At 38.2% G+C, this 20,112-nt stretch overlaps 1 protein-coding gene across 3 annotated transcripts in view; it reads left to right on the top strand.

Moving 5' to 3' along the window:
• Positions 1-2,709, top strand: part of LOC106879774 (uncharacterized) — a 33,656-nt gene extending 30,947 nt beyond the window's left edge. For all 3 annotated transcript variants that reach the window (XM_014929470.3, XM_089363526.1, XM_014929472.3), the window contains one exon: positions 1,602-2,709. In XM_014929470.3, coding sequence (XP_014784956.1) covers positions 1,602-2,675 — 1,074 coding nt within the window. In that variant the 3' untranslated portion in view covers positions 2,676-2,709. The remainder of the gene's footprint in view (positions 1-1,601) is intronic.
• Positions 2,710-20,112: the final 17,403 nt, after the last annotated feature.

Below are 20,112 nucleotides of genomic sequence, written 5' to 3'. Positions count from 1 at the left end.
TAGCTGCGTGAAAAAGTGCCACACCCTAACAGTTGAGGGAACCCGTGGAAGAGGTAGGCCCAGGAAGACCTGGGCTGAGGTGGTGAGGCAAGACCTTCGTACATTGGGCCTCACCGAGGCGATGACTACGGACCGAGACCTTTGGAAATGGGCTGTGCGTGAGAAGACCCGGCAAGCCAAGTAAGATCGTTGCCAGTGCCCCTGGACTGGTTCTTGTGCGGGTGGCACATGAGATGCACCATTTTGAGCGTGGCCGTTGCCAGTACCGCCTGACTGGCTCCTGTAGGATTTTCGAGCGAGATCGTTGCCAGTGCCCCTGGACTGGCTTGTGCGGGTGGCACATAAAAGACACCATTTCGAGCGTGGCCGTTTTCGTGCGGGTGACACGTAAAAGCACCCACTACACTCTCTGAGTGGTTGGCGTTAGGAAGGGCATCCAGCTGTAGAAACTCTGCCAAATCAGACTGGAGCCTGGTGTTGCCATCCGGTTTCACCAGTCCTCAGTCAAATCGTCCAACCCATGCTAGCATGGAAAGCGGACGTTAAACGATGATGATGATGATGATGATAAGGAAATCTGAAGTCAGCAAAGTTATCTCCCTTGCTCTGTTGCCTTATGACAAAGGCTGTTTTTGTGTGAAGAGAAGAAATAATAAATAGATCACTGAGAAAATATGTAATTCATCATAGATTCGCTTCAACTTTAAAGTTTAAAAAATATTTTTACTCCATTGTAATTATCTCTCATAGGTATTTCTTCCTTGACTTTCTTCATCATGACTGTTCCTGTATTGTCTCTGTAACAATAAAATACAAACCTAACCATATTTCATGAGACCCCAATGAGGTTCAAAAATCGATTAAGGCTGTTCATAACTTTTTTCTATCGCTGGAGAAATAATTAAATTTGCTATGTTTATATGTCTACTATGTAGATTTACACACGCAAATGTTATAGTTTGGTTTTGCAGAAAACAAAAGATGAAGGCAGGTGAGAGAACAACAAGCAGGTATATTAGTTTGATGCTTGGGAAGAATGGAAAAGTTTTTGATGTTTCGAGTCTTAGCTCCTCGACAGAAAGGATTGAGAGGGGAAAAAAATGGAGAAAGATTATATTCTATTGTTCTTTTACTTGTTTCAGTCATTTAACTGTGGCCATGCTGGAGCACTGCCTTTAATCAAACAAATCGACCCTGAGACTTATTCTCTGTAAGCCTAGTACTTACTTTATTCATCGCTTTAGCCGAACTGCTAAGTTATGAAGATGTAAACACACCAACATCAGTTGTCAAGCGATGGTGGGGGGACAAACACAGACACATAAATACATATATATATATACAATGAGCTTCTTTCAGTTTCCATCTACCAAATTTACTCACAAGGCTTTGGTTGGCTCAAGGCTATAGTAGAAGACACTTGCCTGAGGTGCAGTGTATGTGTGTGTGTATATATATATAAATGTGATATAAAATCGGGAAATACATCATATCTGATATAATGTTTCACTATTTGAGATGTAACCTCTTCTTAATATCATCTGATACTGATAAATAATTTAACAACAACTAACACCAAATGTTTCTTTGTATAATTTCAGGTCCATAAAATCCTGCTAATTGCGTGCTGTCCCAAAATCTTAGACACTTACGACTACATTATGAAAGATACCAACGTCCAAGTGTGTTTCCCCCGCAAAGTATCTGCTGACGCTCTTAGAGCCTTTGTTGATTACCTTTATAACGGGTCATTAAACTTAAGTAAATCTATCCTCGACAGCATGGAATACCTCTCAGGGATGCTGGGTTTGGATGATATTCGTCAACTGTGCAATCAATTTCGATTAGACTTATTTAATGATTCCAATAATGTGCCTGACAAGACCATTGTAACTGTTAGCCACTCTCAGAATACTTCAGGGCTCCATCTTTCTTTGTCAAATCCCCCAGCCACACCACCGCCACCTATAATTCGCCTCTCATCACAAACGACTTTGCCTGCAACGTCCACGACCAATATACAGATGCGATCTTCTTCTCCACACTACCAAGATAATCGGAGAGTAAGCTACTCACAAAAATCTTCAGAAAACAGATTTAGTATTTTACCAGAACAATCTACAGATTCTGAGGTTTTAAATGTGAACTCAATAAAGTTAGAACCAGAAGTTGATTTGACAGTTGATGATTGCACAGAAGTGAAACAGGAAATCGCAACGTACCAAAACAGCGAAGATTGTCAGTTTGGTTCTTGGTCACAGATTGATTCTCAGAGTGACGATTCGTTATCACATCGTAAAAAGAATGACTCTACTAATTTTGACATCCAAACCACAGTTGATCTGAGTGTAACGCCTTTAAAATCTTTCACAAGTCATTCACAGAAGACTGCTAGCCATGATGACCCCGACTTGCAAAGTGTCATAACTATATCCCCTTCAAATTCTCCACTCCACTCCCCGACTTCTGTCGATTCTTCTCCTGATGTACAGACTTTTGAAGTAGATTCAGAAACACCAAACCTAAAGACACATTTGAACCCTTACCCTGTCGGTTTAGTTATGGCTAACACACACAATCTCTCATTACCAGAAAATAATAGGAAAAAAAGAAGCACTTTTGAAGATTTTGATGTAGATTTTGAGTGCAAAAAGTCTAAAATGGCACTTCAGTGATAATGAATTTGTAAATAAAGTTGTTGGTTGAATATTTTTTTTCCTGTTTATCATGAAAATAGCATTTAAGAATGATGAAGGACACTACATCACATCTGTTTGATGTCTTGGGAAGGAGGTACTTGGACAGCCAAACAGACAAGAAGCTTTCAGTTCTTATCCTGAAATCTAATGGAAATGGTCGATTGTTTGAAAATATATTTCAAACACAGTAACTGTTTGAAAATTATATATACATGGTGTATAAATAATTTTGAAGCACTCTAACTCTAAGATAATTAAAAAGTAACTTAACAAAGTCAGTTCATTTAAGTTTCATAATAGAGACTGACTAGTGTGCAACTTAGTATAATAATAATAATAATATTTAAAGGATTGATGTTACTCCTCCAGAAAATAAAGAAACAATAAGAAGAGTGCGACTGTTACCGAATGAACAATACTTCGACATCTCGTGTGTCTTCCACAAATTCTTTACTTTCTGGAGGAGTAACATCAAATCCTTTAAATATTACCAAAATGAAGTAGATCGAGATGTTTATTTTGAACGTGTGGAGTGACAGCTCAATAACACCATCGTCAAATAGTTGTTTAGTCTGTTTCTTAATAAACATTACAAATGGTGGAGAAAACTGGTCAGATTTAGTGGCATTTGGTTTTCAAATTTTGCGTCAGTATGCAGGGGTGGTCACTAGTGTAAGTTGAACAAAAGGTTTGATTTAATCCTCCTTTGACTGGATATATAACATGACCATGTTTAATCTTTTAACATTCACATTATTCTCTCAAAAGTAATTAATTATGCATTATCTCGTTTTGAGATTTCAATGAAAGGCCATATTTTGTCTTCAGAATATTTGGGCCTGGATATGACCATTTTAAATGGTAAAAATGGTTAAGAAAGTCACGTCTCCAAATTATTATTATTAAGTTCAATTCCCTGGCATGCATTTGTTGTAGCAAAGCTTGTTAAGGTCGATGCTATTTGTTTAGATCGATATCTTTGCTGCACAAGTGTAAAGGTCACAGTTAGGGCAAGGCCCAAAATAGCATTTTTATGTTTGGGATGATTGTTTATAACAGGAACAGTATATTCATTGCTCCCTTAGGGAGTTGGACCCTGTTTTTGCTACAGTTTGTTGTAGGGTATTGAGGGGAAGTCAAGATTACATTTCTGTGACCAATTCCCAGAGAGTTAGTTTCTATGATTCCGAATTTGATGCAGAGTTCTTAAAGGGTGACGTTCATCTTTTTACTTGTTTCAGTCACAGGACTGTGGCCATGCTGGGGCACTGCCTCGAAGGGTTTAGTCAAGCAAATTGACCCCAGTGTTTTCATTTTTCTAAGGCATGAACTTATTCTATCAGTCTTATACTGAACTGTCAAGTTACAGGGACATAAACAAACCATCGCTGATTGTCAAGCAGTGGTGGTGGTGGGACATGGACACACACACAATGAACTTCCACAGTTACCATTTACCAATTTCAGTCAACAAGAAATCGGCCGGCTTGGGACTATAGTGAAAGACACTTACCTGAGGTGCTGTGCAGTAGGATTGAACCTGAAACTACGTGGTTGCAAAAGCGAGTTTCTTACACAACACAGAGCCAAGCCTGTGTGTTGTGTATGGTGAAATGACATCCTGGAAATAAATAAACCACTAATGTACTTCTTGGTATACGTCGGCAGTTACAACCTGAAATTGATACTTTCTGGTCGGATTGTGTTGAATATCACAACTTAGGATTCAGTGTCTTCATCTGGTTTCTCTGTTCATGACTGCAATTAGAAGCTACAAAAAAAAAAAAATGTTCTCTTCTGCTATTTTATCCTTCTGCATCCAGATCGCTCTGTCAAATCATCATCATCGCTTAACGTCCACTTTCCATGCTAGCATGCGTTGGATGATTTGACTGAGGGCTGGCGAACCAGATGGCTCCAATCTGATCTGGCAGAGTTTCTACAACTAGATGCCCTTCCTAACGCCAGCCACTCCGAGAGTGTAGTGGGCGCTTTTACGTGCCACTGGCACAAGGGCCAGTCTGGCGGTACTGGCAATGGCCACGCTCAAATGGTGTTTTTTACGTGCCACCTGCTCAGGAGTCAGTCCAGCGGCATTGGCAACAACCTTGGTTGAATGTTTTGTTCATGTGCCAGTAAGGCGATGCTGGTAACGATCACGCTCGAATAGTTCTTATTACATGGCATGGAAGGAAGACAGCTGCTCTGGCAGTGATCCTGCTCGGATGGTGCTGTTAGCGCTCCACTGGCACGGATGCCAGTCATCAAATTTGGTTCAATTTCGATTTTCAGTTGCCCCAAGCAGAGTTTAGTGTCCAATGAAGGAAGGTTGGCATGGGTGCCAGTTGTCAAATTTGGTTCGATTTCGATTTCACTTGCCTCAACAGGTCTTCGCAGGCAGAGTTTTGTGTCCAAAGAAGGAGAAGTATGCATAAGTGGGCTGGCTACACCCCTGGTAAAGGCCACAGGTTATGGTCTCACTTGTCTTGCCAGGTCTTCTCATGCACAGCATATTTCCAAAGGTCTCGGTTACTAGTCTTTGCCTCGGTGAGGCCTAATGTTCGAAGGTCGTGCTTCACCACCTCGTCCCAGATCTTCCTGGGTCTACCTCTTCCACAGGTTCCCTCAACCGCTAGGGTGTGGCACTTTTTCACACAGCTATTCTCATCCATTCTCGCCACATCACCATACCAGCGCAGTCGTCTCTCTTGCACACCACATCTAATGCTTCTTATGTCCAACTTTTCTCTCAAGGTACTTACACTCTGTCGAGTATGCACACTGACATTACACAACCATCGGAGCATACTGGCTTCATTCCTTGCAAGCTTATGCATGTCCTCAGCAGTCACGGCCCATGTTTCACTGCCATGTAGCATGGCTGTTCGTACATATGTGTCATACAGTCTGCCTTTTACTCTGAGTGAGAGGAAGGTTTATTTATTCATTGCTTTGAATTAATCTTGCATTATTTCACTGCTTCAAGGTTTCAATGATGGGATTGTTTATTTTTACAATGACATTGTAGGGTAGGTCTGAGAGGTCAGATCTAGTTGGTTATGAACATATAATCAGGTAGGATATTTCGGCCTGCTATGGCTGGTTTAAATGCTAAAGGGTTGACCCCTTAGCATTCAGATTACTCCGTCAAACGTTAATCCTTATTTATTCCCATTGTTTTGAATTAATCATGTATTATCTCGTTGTTTAGAGATTTCAATGATGTGATGGTTCGTTTTAGAATGACATTGTAGGGTAGGTGTGAGAGGCCAGATCTGGCCAGTTTGAACTTAAAATAGGTAGAATATTTTGGCCAGATATAGCCTGTTTAAATGGTAAGAAGTGAAAGATGTGTTTGAAGGTTGGCATTGACGTAGTCCAGTGAACAATTTGCAATATGGCTTAAAATTGAAAATGAGATGAAATTGGTAAATAAAGCAAGTCTGTTAATGGGTGTGGAAATTCAGTCTAGAAAATATTGGAATGTAGTTTTTAGTGCATCCACTCAGAACTGTATGCGATAAAGTGCCATCAAAGCTATGTACTTGAAGAAATCTTTCCTGTGATGTTGTTACAGTATTTCACCATACGAAGCATTTCCTGGTTGAGCTTGTGCAAATTACTATTTTTGTGTTTGACCTCAATATACTTTTGGGATGAAAATCATCATCATCATCATTGTGTAATGTCCATGTTCCGTAATGGCTGGCATGGTGGGATTGTACAGAATGACAGGACCACGCTCTATATTAGATGCTGTTTTGATACCACTAACACTAGTGAAGTCGCCATGCTGCTTGTGACAATACAAACCCTGAAGAGGGAGTGCTTTTTGCTTGGAGATAGGGGCTTAAAGTAGAAGGAAAGAGGGAAGAGCAGACATTTCGTTAAAGAGGACCTCTGTGGCTTCTTACATTTAGAATGGTGGCTGAGAATTAAAACGAGTTTTACTTAGCTCAATATTCAATTTAAGTTAAGGTGGCAGAAACGTTAGCATGCCGGACGAAATGCTTAGCGGTATTTAGTCGGTTGCTATGTTCTGAGTTCAAATTCCGCTGAGGTTGACTTTGCCTTTCAGGGTTGATACATTAAATACCAGTCAAGTACTGGTGATCGACTATCTCCCTCTCCTAAAATGTCAGGCCTTGTGCCTTTAATAGAAAGGATTATTATTATCATTGAAGGCAGGGAGCTGACAGAATCGTTATTTCGTCCGTCTTTACATTCTGAGTTCAAATTCCGTCGAGGTTGACTTTGCCTTTCATCCTTCCCAGACTAGTTCTTTAGTGTGCCAGCAGATGGTTGAGTGCGCATTGACCTTCATGAGGTAGTGTGCCAAGTGACATCACTGTGGTTACTTTGTAAGTTGTGAAATTTGTGTTTTTCTGATCAGGTGTGTCTGCTGTAGTCTGTGGTTTTGCTATGGACAGGAATGTGAGATTTTGTGTTAAACTCGGGTAGTCTTCTACAGTGACTTCAATGAGCCTACAGCAGTGAAGCAATGGGTCGTACACAATGTTTTGAGTGACATGGACATTTCAAAAGCAGAAGAATATCTCTGGAAGACGATGAGGGATTTGGAAGACCTGCCACAAGCATCACCCTTGTAAATGTGCTATTGTGCACTTCAGAACAAAACTTTGAAAACCAATTTTGCACTTGCTGGTCTGTAATGACACCTTGGTCGTAAACACTGCATATTTTCTTTGCTGTTTCTATGGTATTTTTTCCATTCTTACACTCCTACATCAGATGTCGAATATGCACTTTAATCTTATACAATGACATGCATGCTTTCACTGTTTGAGATGAATCACAGATGAGACTCTTTTAAGAACAGTAGTCTTCATTCCAGTTTTAAACATCTGAAGTTCGAAAAAACAGAAATTATTTGACTTGACCCAATGTGTATATATATAAATCTCGATACAAATAGCAAACAATTTACGAAAAATTAATTTGCAAAGGTATCATTTATTCTGTTATTATCCAAATACTTAAATGTATGTTAGTAGATTGTCTTAAGCTGATATGCCTTCGTTTTGATTTCTGTAACTATCATCAGTGTATTTTGGCGATTTAATAAGAGTTTTGATTGCTATTTCAAGCGGGTAGACATACTTAGTATGAAGGTTATAAAGGACACAGGTTTCGTGTGTCACATAGCTAGCTAGAGGCGATGGCTTCTTGGAGCTAATTCACGGCAGCTTTCGTCCTAATTTTGGGACTGCCATGTTGGCTTGGCGATAACTATTAATTTCCAGTACCGCTGCCGTAGTCTCCTTTAGAGAGACTTAGAAATATTAATAACTCTATTTATATATATATATATATATATATATAGGTGTGGCTATGTCGTAAGATGTTTTCTTTTCAATCACATGGTTCCAGTTTCTATCCCAATGCGTGGCACTTTGGGCAAGTGTCTTCTACTATAGCCTTGGGTCGACCATAGCTTTGTGAGTGGATTTGGTAGACAGAAACTGAAAGAAGCCCTTTGTATATATATACATAGATAGATAGATATAATGTGTGTGTTTGTGTCTGTGTTTGTCCCCTACCACTGCTTGACATTCAGTGTCGGTGTGTCTAAATCCTTGTAACTTAGCGGTTTGGCAAAAGAAATCGATATAATTCCAGGTATAAAAAAGAAGTCCTGAAGTCGAAACCTTCAATTAAAAACTCTTCAAGGCAGTGCTCCAGCATGGCCAGATTCTAATGACTGAAACGAATAAATGAAAAAAGATAAATTAAATTTAGACTAATTATACAATGGTGATTATTATCTCTGTTAACCTACAGCAATTAAGACTAACCAATAAACAGGTTGGGTTCTACGAGGCCTTTTTCTGAACATCCTTTACAACAAGTGACAGCAACATCCTTGTTTTTGTTGGTGACTTCGATGGACATGCCGGGCAGTGTCATGAAGGCTACTTAGCCATACATGGCGGCTATAGATATAGTTCTGAAAATGATTCCTGAAATTCTGAGAAGGAAATGAAGTGACCATCTGCAGCATGATCTTCAGGAAACCAATCAACAGCCACTTGGACATGGACCAATCAGACAAACACTCTCACCAAACAGATCTTATCGTCACTAGAAAACCGGATAGACAAATGGTTGTTTATACAAAGTCTTTCTCTGGGAAAGAATATACCACTTCAGAATACTAACTTTTGAGTAATTATTGATTCACTGAGATACAAACAATAGACAGGAGAAGGACGATGTAGGAACTGAATTTTCCTTCTATGAAATAGATGTTTAGAGAACTTTTTGGTAACATGAGAGAGGAGATAAGGACTGATAACAAAGAGTAGCAGTCCATAGGTTATATGGGTTGGTTTCATGTGACACAATTGTTCCACAGATCAGGGGATCACATGCAGAACCAAAACACAACAAAATGCATAAATATATATGTAAACCAACTTTTTGTTTCGTTTTTGGAAGCATTGAATGTGTTTCGTATTTTACAGACAAGAAAGTAATATTTTGAGTGCAGTATAGCCATGAAAACAGCAGAAAGGTTGGGTACTTTACCCTTATTAGATGGAAAAAGTTGTCAGTAGACAGCCATGGGACACGAACCCACACCTCTCAGGTACCGATCGAGCACTCTACTGATTAAGCTAAACTGCCCACTGACAACAATTTCTGTCACATTAAATGCTTAATACATAGCTTCTTTTGAAATGCAACAACATATGTAACAAACTTTTTTCTTTGTTTCTGGAAGCATTAAATGTGTATATCCTATCGTACAGACAAGAATGGAGTATATAATTTAATTGTTGATTTCAAATTTGGGCACAAGGCCAGCAATTTCAGAGGAGGGACTAAGTCAATTTCATCAACCTCAGTGTTTAACTGGTACTTATTGACCTCAAAACATAAAGACAGAGGAAAGCTGCTAAGCATTATGCATGGCGTGCTAACCATTCTGCCAACTTTTGCCTTATATAATTTAATTATTATGTATATAATACATATATATTATATAATATGATACATACATAATACATTCATATTTATATTACATATATATTACATAATATATATGTATTTCATACAATGCGTGGCATGTAAAAAGCACCATTTGAGCTTGGTCAAAGCCAGTGCCGCCTGACTGGCTCCCTAGCTGGTGGCACATAAAAAGCACCATTCAAACGTGGTTGATGCCAGTGTCACCTGACAGGCTCTTGTGCCAGTGGCACATAAAATGCACCATTCGAGCATGATCATTGTTAGTGCTATCTGACTAGCCCCCATGCTGGTGGCACTAGGAAGGGCATCCAGCTGTAGAATCCTTGCCAGAACAGATTGGAGCCTGGTGCAGCCTCCTGGCTTGCTAGTCCTCATTTAAACTGTCCAACCCATGCCAGCATGGAAAGCAGACGTTAAATGACAATGACAACAATGATGATGATGATGATACATATATATTACATATAATACATATATATTACATAATACATATGTATTATACATGGAATACATATATAATGCAAAAACCACTCTGCAGACTGCAGTTGTCAATAAAACAGAAGGAAAACTTTAAAATTTATTCATTCTGTGTGGTCTGGTGCCAAATGATTTAATGGCTGGGTGGTTGTTGATCCTTGACTTGGAGGACAACTTGAAGTTTCCCGGAGTCAACTAGTTGCGAGGTGTTTACAGATGAGATTTGTGGCTGGAGCAAGGGGTTCCTGTCTGATGCAAGATAACCTGGTGATGAAATAGTATTGTAGATATAGAGTCACAAAAACTGAAAAGACATGACAATCGCGTAGAAAAAAAAGAAGACGTTAAGTGAATGTAAAAAGAGAGGGAAAACAAAAATCAGGTGGTTTAGTCACTGATTTGTGCTGAGAGGATCAGAGGTGTGAAGTGTTCAGGGTTGTGAGCTGTGTATTGGGGCCGATGTGGCTTAGTGGTCAGTGAGATGGATTCATGATTGTAAGATTGTGGTTTTGATTCCTGGACTGGGTGACGTGTTGTATTCTTGAGCAAAACACTTCATTTCACATTGCTCCGGTCCAGAGTAGATCAAGACATCATTGGAGTAAAAATGTTTTTGAAATGGCTGTTGGTCACTTTTAGTCACTGTCAATGAGAAGATGCTTAAGAATGATTCAAGAAGAGGTGAGTAAGTGTAGAAGTAGGAGGAATAGGAACTCCTTCAGGAATATCCAACAGAGGGAATGGCTGTTGAAGTAAACAGTCATAGTATTGAAGTGGCAATCAAGGATATGAAGACAAGGAAGTTGCAGATGCATCAAAGGATAGTCAGAGAGATCTTTCATCTTTTTCTTGTTTCAGTCATTGGAGCGTGGCCAGTCTGGGGCGCAACCTTGAAAGGCGAACAAATTGACCTCAGAACTTCGTTTTTTTTTTTCTTTAAAAGTTTGGGACTTGTTCTATTGGTCTCTTTTTGTGAACTGCTAGATTACAGGGTTGTAATCAAACCAACACCGGTTGTCAAGAAGTGGTGGTGAGAAAACACAAGCATAAAGACACACACACGTACACGTACATACACACACACACATACGATAGGATTTTTTTCAGTTTCCATCAATCAAATCCTGTCATAAGGTTCTGATCAGCCTGGGGCTATGGTAGAAGGCACTTGAAAGAGGTGTTACACAAAGGGACTGACCCTTGGTTCAGTACCATGTGGTGCTATGCAAAGGGACTGATTCTGGAACCACATGGTTTAGAAGTAAACTTCCTACCACATGGCCATACTGAAAATATCTCACAAAGTAGGACTTATGCTAGCCAATGACATAAGTCCACCATGTAGTACAGGGAGGTGTCATATAATTCACAAACTAGCTCAATGGCAAACGAGATGCTCTAGAAAGAAACATCTACAGATGGATCAAACCGATGGGTAAAAAGTCTTCCTTCGGATTACGAAGAGAATTAGTTTAGATGCAATGTCATTCAGATTTGTGCCTGGTCAGGGTACCACAAATGCTCTCTTTCACCAGAACTTTTTAGTTAAGGTTAAGCTTCTCTACCGGGTATTTCTCAATGTGCAGAAGGCCTCTGGCTGGCTTTCACATTCTGTAGTCTTCTCTTTAACCATTTGCTTAAAGCACTTTCATAAGTTTGACCTAAATGTCCATACTCATTTTCAGAGTTTTAGTTACCCCTTGTTTCATATGTTCTAAGTCAGCGTTTCTCAACTGGGTTTCCCTGGATCACTAGGGTTCCGCAAAAGGTTCTTAGGGGTTCTGTGAGAAAGAGCGAGATAAGCTAATGCTAATTTCATGATCGTAATATTACTATACATGCACAACATATTATTGGTGATTGTAATATAGACATCATCTTATCTAACCTATTATGTTATCAGAAAATATAACAACCATTGGGGATATATTTAGTGATGTCTGTAATTTATGGACACCCTATATATATATATATGGATAAGTCTCAGTGAGTATTGGCCCAGGCCATGTCTAACTTAATAGCACCACCTGGCGAAGTCATTCAAATCAGGAATTGGACACTCAAGCAGAGAATTATTGTTTACAGAGTCATATCCGGGTGTAGGAGGTTTATCCAGGATTTTTTGAAGGAATTTGTCCAAAGACTTCTTTAACTTTATGAGGTTTGTCTCTGCTTTAATGTTCTTTTGTATTTCGTCCATTTTTTTTTTCTGAGTTCAGTTCTGCTGAGGTCAACTTTGCTTTTCATTCTTTCAGCGTTGATAAAATAAGTACCAGTTAAGCACTAGGGTTGATGTAATTGACTTCCCCCTCCCCTCAAAATAGCTGGCCTCCTGCCAAAATAAGAAAGCATCATAAATTTAAATGCTTGCTTTCCATCTTTTTTTTTGCTTCATGAAATCTATTGAAAATCAAAATGAATTCGTAGTCTTTAATATAGGAAAAGTGTATAAAACATTTACTGATGTTATGGCTGATTAAAAAAATGGTATATGTAACAGAGGCAGTATTAAGTTAAAATAGCCATCTATACACCATACTTAATGTATATACACTGTTGCTTGGCCATTTAGTACAGCAACTGACTCATCAACATTATGTATGACACATAGATAGGTATTTTAATTAAATACTGTCTCACTTCCATATACTGGATAAGTATATACACCCCAACAATATATGTATGTATGTATGTATGTATGTATGTATGTGTATATATATATATATATATATATATATATATATATATATATACACACATACATACATATATACATATACACACACACACATATACACACACACACACACATATATATGTATATATATATATATATATATATATATATATATATATATATGTAGAACAGACCATTTTAAAGGCATTTCCCTGCTAAAGCTGTGGTTATCCTTGTTGGCTCTGTGACAGTTTAATCATATTCCTCATGGTTTCCTTTTTTAAGGTTGGATGCCCATTCTTCATGCCAACCTTTTCAGTCACCTCTTTCAACAGGAAAAAATATGTGCTTATTTGAATACTGGGACACATACAGTGAATCTGTGTGTGTGTGTGTGTGTGTGTATGAATTATGGTATATATATATATATATATATATATATATATATATATATATATATATATATACATATATATATACCAGAAGGTCGTGAGTTGGCAGAAATGTTAACACACTGGGCGAAATGCTTTATGTTCTGAGTTCAAATTCCTCTGAGGTCGACTTTGCCTTTCATCCTTTTGGGGTCAATAAATTAAGTACTAGGGTCAATCTAATCGACTGACACTCCTCTCCTAGAATTTTGGGTTTTGTGCCTAGAGTAGAAATATATATATGTATATATCAGGTTGGGTCAGAAGTTTTTTTTTCCTATTTCAAGCTTTAATACTTCAAACAAATTCAATAAGTAAAGTGTTTAATGATTAAAATACACATTCCATCATATTCTACTGTCTGTTGCCATTGTGCCAGAAAGTGAATTCCATGCTTTATACCATTTGGCTGGTTTAGAGGCAAAGAATCTCCCTCTATCCATTTTCAACCTCATTGTAAATGGGTACAGGAAATGAGCCGTGGCTCAGAGAAGGTGGAAACCTGATGGTGCAAGGTCTGGACCGTAGGCTGGGTGAGGCAGCACTTTAAGCCCTTCATGTTCCTTGAGTTTGCACTCGGTCACATTGGCAGTGTGTGCTGGGGCATTGTCATGCTGTATGAGTGTGTGTCTTTGATTGACCAATGCCAAATAGAGAGCTGCCAAAGCATCATATACTTGCTGCAGTTGTTGAGCATAATGGTTAAGAATCACAACATAACCATCTGGGACAAGCTCAAAGTATAACATTTCATAGATATTCACCAACCATACAAAATGACCTTCTGTTCAAACCATCCTTGTTTGACAACAGGTTCTGAAGCCTGACCAGAATGAAGACAATGGTTTCTCTTCTTACGATAAACAAAGATCTCTTTTTTATATCCAGTTACAATTCAATGCCAAAGACTGGCATCTTGAGGATTTGCCAGCCAATGTTCACATATCAAGTCTGGTCATTGGTCAGTTGATGAGAAGCTTCTCAACGATGTCTGTTCACAGCATCAATTGAGGGTGCTTTGTGAAGAAATAAATTCTGATGATGATGCACAAGTGCCTGTGCTTGGCTGTGGTACAAGCATTTCATGTAAGGTTTCATCTTCCACAACAGAAGGCCTCTCTGACATTGGTTTATCTTCAAGGCTGGTTTGAACTTCCTTGAAATGTCAGAACCAGTTTTGTGCCACATGTTTGTTGACAATTCCTGGGCCCTTCCACATCATTAATTTCTTTTGCCACTGTCTTCTTTGCACTTAGTCTCTTTCTCAACTGGTGGCATGAAATGGCTCTAATTGCCATTTTCCACAACTTAATTATAAAAGCTGTAAAATAAAGAATAAACAATTCAGTAACGAATGCACAACGAGTTGTATCAAATTAATGATAAAACATGGAGAGACAGGTTGCCAAAAGTCATCAGTGAAAATCAAAAGATTTGACTCAATTTGGTGTGTACACACACACACACACACACACACACAGAGAATATATATAAACATGGCTTTCTGGTATGGAGTTTGCTCTCATGGTTTCAGGTTCAGTCCCGCAGCATGGCACCTCAAGCAAGTACTTTTACTTTAGCCACAGGCTGGCCAAAGCCCTGTGGTTGGATCTGCGAGACAGAAAAATGAAAGAAGCCCATCATATATATATGTATATACATATATATATGATGGGTGTAAATACACATAAGGGATATTAAATATCCGAAGAATTTACAGGTTTATGTTACCTGTATCAATAACAATGTTACTTCAAAATGTCAATAAAATATAATAAACACAGTTTATTAATATATAAATATAAATCAGGAATGGAAAAACAAAACAATAAATTGAACAATTATAAATTCTTACCGTTGCCTTCCTGGCACATGAAAAGACATTCGAGTGAGTTTGTTGCCAGTACCACTGGACTGGCTCCTGTGCAGGTGGCATGTAAAATACACCATTTCAAGCGCAGCCGTTGCCAGTACCTCCTGACTGGCCTTCGTGCCGGTGGCATGTAAAAGCACCCACTACACTCTTGGAGTGGTTGGCGTTAGGAAGGGCATCCAGCTGTAGAAACTCTGCCAAATCAGATTGGAGCCTGGTGTAGCCATCTGGCTTGCCAGTCCTCAATCAAATCGTCCAACCCATGCTAGCATAGAAAGCAGACGTTAAATGATGATGATGATGAAGCGAAACATCTCTTAAATTACAGCTGTTTCTGCTTCATTAATAAAATGAAGTATCATTACATATTTAAACGAATTTGATTATTCTTGAAAACCTTTGTTTATGACTGAAGTAGAAACAGCCGTAATTTAAGAGATGTGTCATTTGTTTGTATAAAATATTTAAATTAAATTTGTTTTGTTTTGTTTTTCCATTTCTGATTTATATAATCTTTTATCTTTTTACTTGCTTCCGTCATTTGAATGCGGCCATGCTGGAGCACCACCTTTAGTCGAACAAATCGACCCAAGGACTTATTCTTTGTAAGCGTAATACTTATTCTATCAGTCTCTCTTGCCAAACCGCTAAAACACAGGGATGTAAACACACCAGCATTGGTTGTCAAGCAATGGTGAAGGGATAAACACTCCCCACCCCCATATATATATATATATATATATGACAGGTTTCTTTCAGCTTCCGCCTACCAAATCCACTCACAAGGCTTTGGTCGACCTGAGGCTATAGTAGAAGACACTTGCCTAAAAGGCCACGCAGTTGAACTGAACCAGGAACTATGTGGTTGGTAAGCAAGCTACTTACCACACAGCCACTCCTGTCTATATATATATATATATATATATATATATATATATATATATATATGTCATCATCATTGTTTAATGTCCGCTTTCCATTCTGGCATATGGGTTGGAGGGTTTGACTGAGGTCTAGCAAGCCAGTGGGCTGCCCCAAGCTCCAATATATGTGTGTGTGTGTGTGTGTGCATACATATATATATTATACATAAATATATATATATATATTATATATATACATATATATATACATATAAATAAAATATATATATATACATACATATATATATACATATAAATAAAATATATATATATACATACATATATATATATATATATATATATACATATATACAAAGATATATACATACATACAAAGATATATACATACATACAAAGATATATACATACATACATATATCTACACACACACACACACACATATCTACACACACACACACACACACACACACACACACATATATATACATATATATATATATATATATATATATATATATATATATATATATATATATATACGCATATGTATATATCCAAGAAGGTGGTGAAAATGGAAATGAAATGACGACAACGATGACGAGAACAATGATGATGATGACGACAACGGCAGCAATGATATATGCTCGTGTGTGTGTGTGTGTGTGTGTGTGTGTGTGTGTGTGTGCATGTATGCACATGGGTGTGCGTGTGTGTAATTGCTGGCTGATTACAACAGAAAGCTTTCTATTTTGTTCGAAGTGTGAAAATATTATTAATAAAAAAAAAAAACGAAATTAATATTAGGAAGGAATAACAATAAAATGATTGTTCCCAAGTAGAACTTTTGAATTTGGAAATAAATATTTCTCTGTTCAAAGGCACTTTATTCTATTTTACTAAGTTAATGTACGGCTTATTATTAATTAGTTGTATATAAATGATGTAAGGTTATTAACACCTCTCTTCCCACCCCCTCCCCCTCGCCCTCGCTGTTTCTGTCTTTGTCTCTCTCTTTCTTTCACATTCCGACATGGACAAAGAACACTGTTTTCTAACTTACAAAGCCCCAGTTGCTGTTGCAGAAAGTTCTTGAGGGGGGAAAGAGAGAAAGAAACAAACAAACAAAAAAGCCAACTCTAATTGACACGACTCCAAAGACACAGTGTTTGGTGAGATGTCAGTCCTAGCAATAATGACGACGATGACGATTATAATAATAATAATCCTTTCTACTCTAGGCACAAGGCTTGAGATTTGGGGGAGGGGACTAGCCAATTACATTGACTCCAGTACTCAACTGATACTTATTTCATTGACCCTGAAAAGATAAAAGGGATTTTGCCCTCCCCAAGCTTTTAGTCATACTGTAACATCTCTTATGCTTCACTTGCTCTAGGACACTGGGTGTGTCTTGGTGAGTGATTCTAACAAACATACATATTAAAGGTAAATAATAATAATAATAATAACTTAATTGATTGGAAGTGTTATCATGTACATTGTTTTGTCATGGTATAAAAGATGGGCTACAGCAAATATTCTGCTTAATAGCACAGATTTGCTTGTAAGTTGTTTGACCTTAACCAGTTGAGCATGTCCCTTGGTGGTTGACGATACGTACATCTCTGATCACGAGCAGAAGTGGTGGAGGAGCATCATAGCCATGTGTTGAGAGGAATTCTTTGTGGGTTGAATAATTCACCTTTGTAAACATGGGTGTTTTGCTCAACATCCTTAAACAAACCTTATTCAGAGACCTTTTGAGCGGAATGGGCTACTTGACCTGAAGAAAATTCTAACTTGGCCCCACCTGCAAGGTCATGCGCTGTTTATCTTGATATGAGATCACCATGTCACGCACATATGGTTGTGATGCATGTGCCTGGTGTACCCTTATCAGAGGGGTAGTCATGATGGGTATACTGGGCTTCGTATATTTTACCCCAGTGTCACTTTGATGGCATGCACTGCTCTCTCACTCAATAATAATGATTTCAAATTAAGACAGAAGGCTAACAAGTTCTGGGGAGTTCATTACATTGACCTCAATGCTCAACTGGTACTTATTTTATTGCCCTTGAAAGGATGAAAAAACAAAGTTGGCCTCAGCAGAATTTGAACTCAGAATGTGAAGACAGATAAAATACTGCTAAGCTTTATGTCTGGCATGTGAAGCTGCAGTACTTCATCCAGTGTAGGTCTCTTTATAGATGTATTTGTTTAAAAACATAGCGTACCTGAAAGCGAGTCAAAATGAAATATGCTTCAGAAGTGAAAGAGAGTGACGACACATGTCAAGATTTTGAGGTCATTTCTGCTCTTCAGCACCACACACTCATCTGCCATTGAAATTACTTGCTTTGGTATGTATAGAGATATGGATTTGCTGCAGAAGGCATGTGGTTCAGTGGTTAGAGCGTTGGGATCACAATCATGAGGTAGTGAGTTCGATTCCCAGACTGGTTTGTGTGTTGTGTTCTTGAGCAAGACACTTTATTTCACGTTGCTCCAGTTCACTCAGCTGTATAAATGAGTTGCGATGTCACTGGTGTTAAGCTGTATCAACCTTTGCCTTTCCTTTGGATAACATCAGTGGTGTGGAGAGGGGAGGCTGGTATGTGAGGACGACTGCTGGTCTTTGATAAACAACGTTGCCCAGACTTGTACCTCAAAGGGTAACTTTCTAGGTGTAATCCCACGCTCATTCATGACCGAATGGGGTTTTTATCCTTTACCCTTTTTTACTTGATCTGCTCTTTGTAGCAGCTAAACATCCATCTTTATACAACTTTTTTGAAATAAAGACCCCATGAACCTTCATTGTCATCATCATCTAATGTCCATTAAATGATGATGATGACAGCGATGATGATTTAAGGAGTCCTCTATGAGAGTTTCTGTCTAAACATTTTATTTGCTAAATATAGCAGCCAAGCCTTCTTTGAATCTGAGCCATCTTTAAAAAAAAACAGTGGAAACACATTTATTTTAGGATGTCAGAGTGTTCAAAGAAATACCACAAGGTATTTATTTCCTGAGTTCAAATCCCGCAGAGATCAACTTTGCCTGTCACTCCTCTGAGGTTCAATAGGATAAGGTCAAATAATGCAGGTCAACGCTAACGATTAGCCTTGTCCACTCCCTGTAGAACTGGTGACCTTGCAACTAAATTAGACTTCAGGGAAAAACGATACTGTTAATTAATGTTTTGTTTAGAAATTGTATTATGTTGGATGGAAACAATGATTTGTTTGTGAAACATTTCATCAGAAACCATACCTTCGTCTGTAACAGATTCGTTCTAGAAGAAAAAGGCAGCAATAACAACAACAACAATGACTATAATAGCAGCAGCAGAGGCAACAGTAGTAACAGCAACATGAATAACCATTATAACAATGACAGCAGCACCACCAGCACCAACAACAACAGCATCATCAGCAGCAGCAACAACAACAGCAATCCCAATAACTGGTACAGAGTCACCATCAGCATCAGCAGTAGCACCAGCAGCAACAACAGCAATCCTAATAACTGGTGTAAAGCCACCAATAACAGCAGCAGCAGCATCAGCAGCAACATCAGCAGCAGCATCAACAACAACAACAACAACAGCAACAACAATACAAGCTGTTTTAAAACAATGGTATTTAATATGGAAGCCACAACAGACAACCAAAGATGAGTTTCCTGTTAGGAAGCTTTCAAGTGGTTTTTTTAAAGTTTTTGTTTTTTTTCATTTGTCATATGTCATTTTTTTTTTTCTAAGATTCTGGGACCGAATTGAATTTAAAAATAAAAAAAAGGTAACGCTAGACATGAGAAATACGAGAAATGAAAAAGACTAAGTATTAAAGCGCCATAAATGCTTCCAAATCATTTAATTAGGTCAGTTCGTTAATTCACCGAGATGAAGATTGCTGAATATTTAGGTGAAAAATAACTAAATAATCAACAAAAAAAAAAGGAAATAAAATAAAATAATATAACAAAAGAATGTCTTTATTTGGCTTGTGGATATAATGACTAAGTTTGAGTAAAGTAGTAGTAGTAGTTGTGATGATGATAAAAATAATAA

This window comes from Octopus bimaculoides, chromosome 15 (assembly GCF_046866305.1).
Source record: "Octopus bimaculoides isolate indiv1 chromosome 15, ASM4686630v1, whole genome shotgun sequence".
In the NCBI taxonomy this organism is placed as follows: Eukaryota; Metazoa; Mollusca; class Cephalopoda; order Octopoda; family Octopodidae; genus Octopus; species Octopus bimaculoides.
The sequence above is the reverse complement of the archived record's forward strand: the minus strand, read 5'-3'. Positions and strand labels throughout refer to the sequence as shown.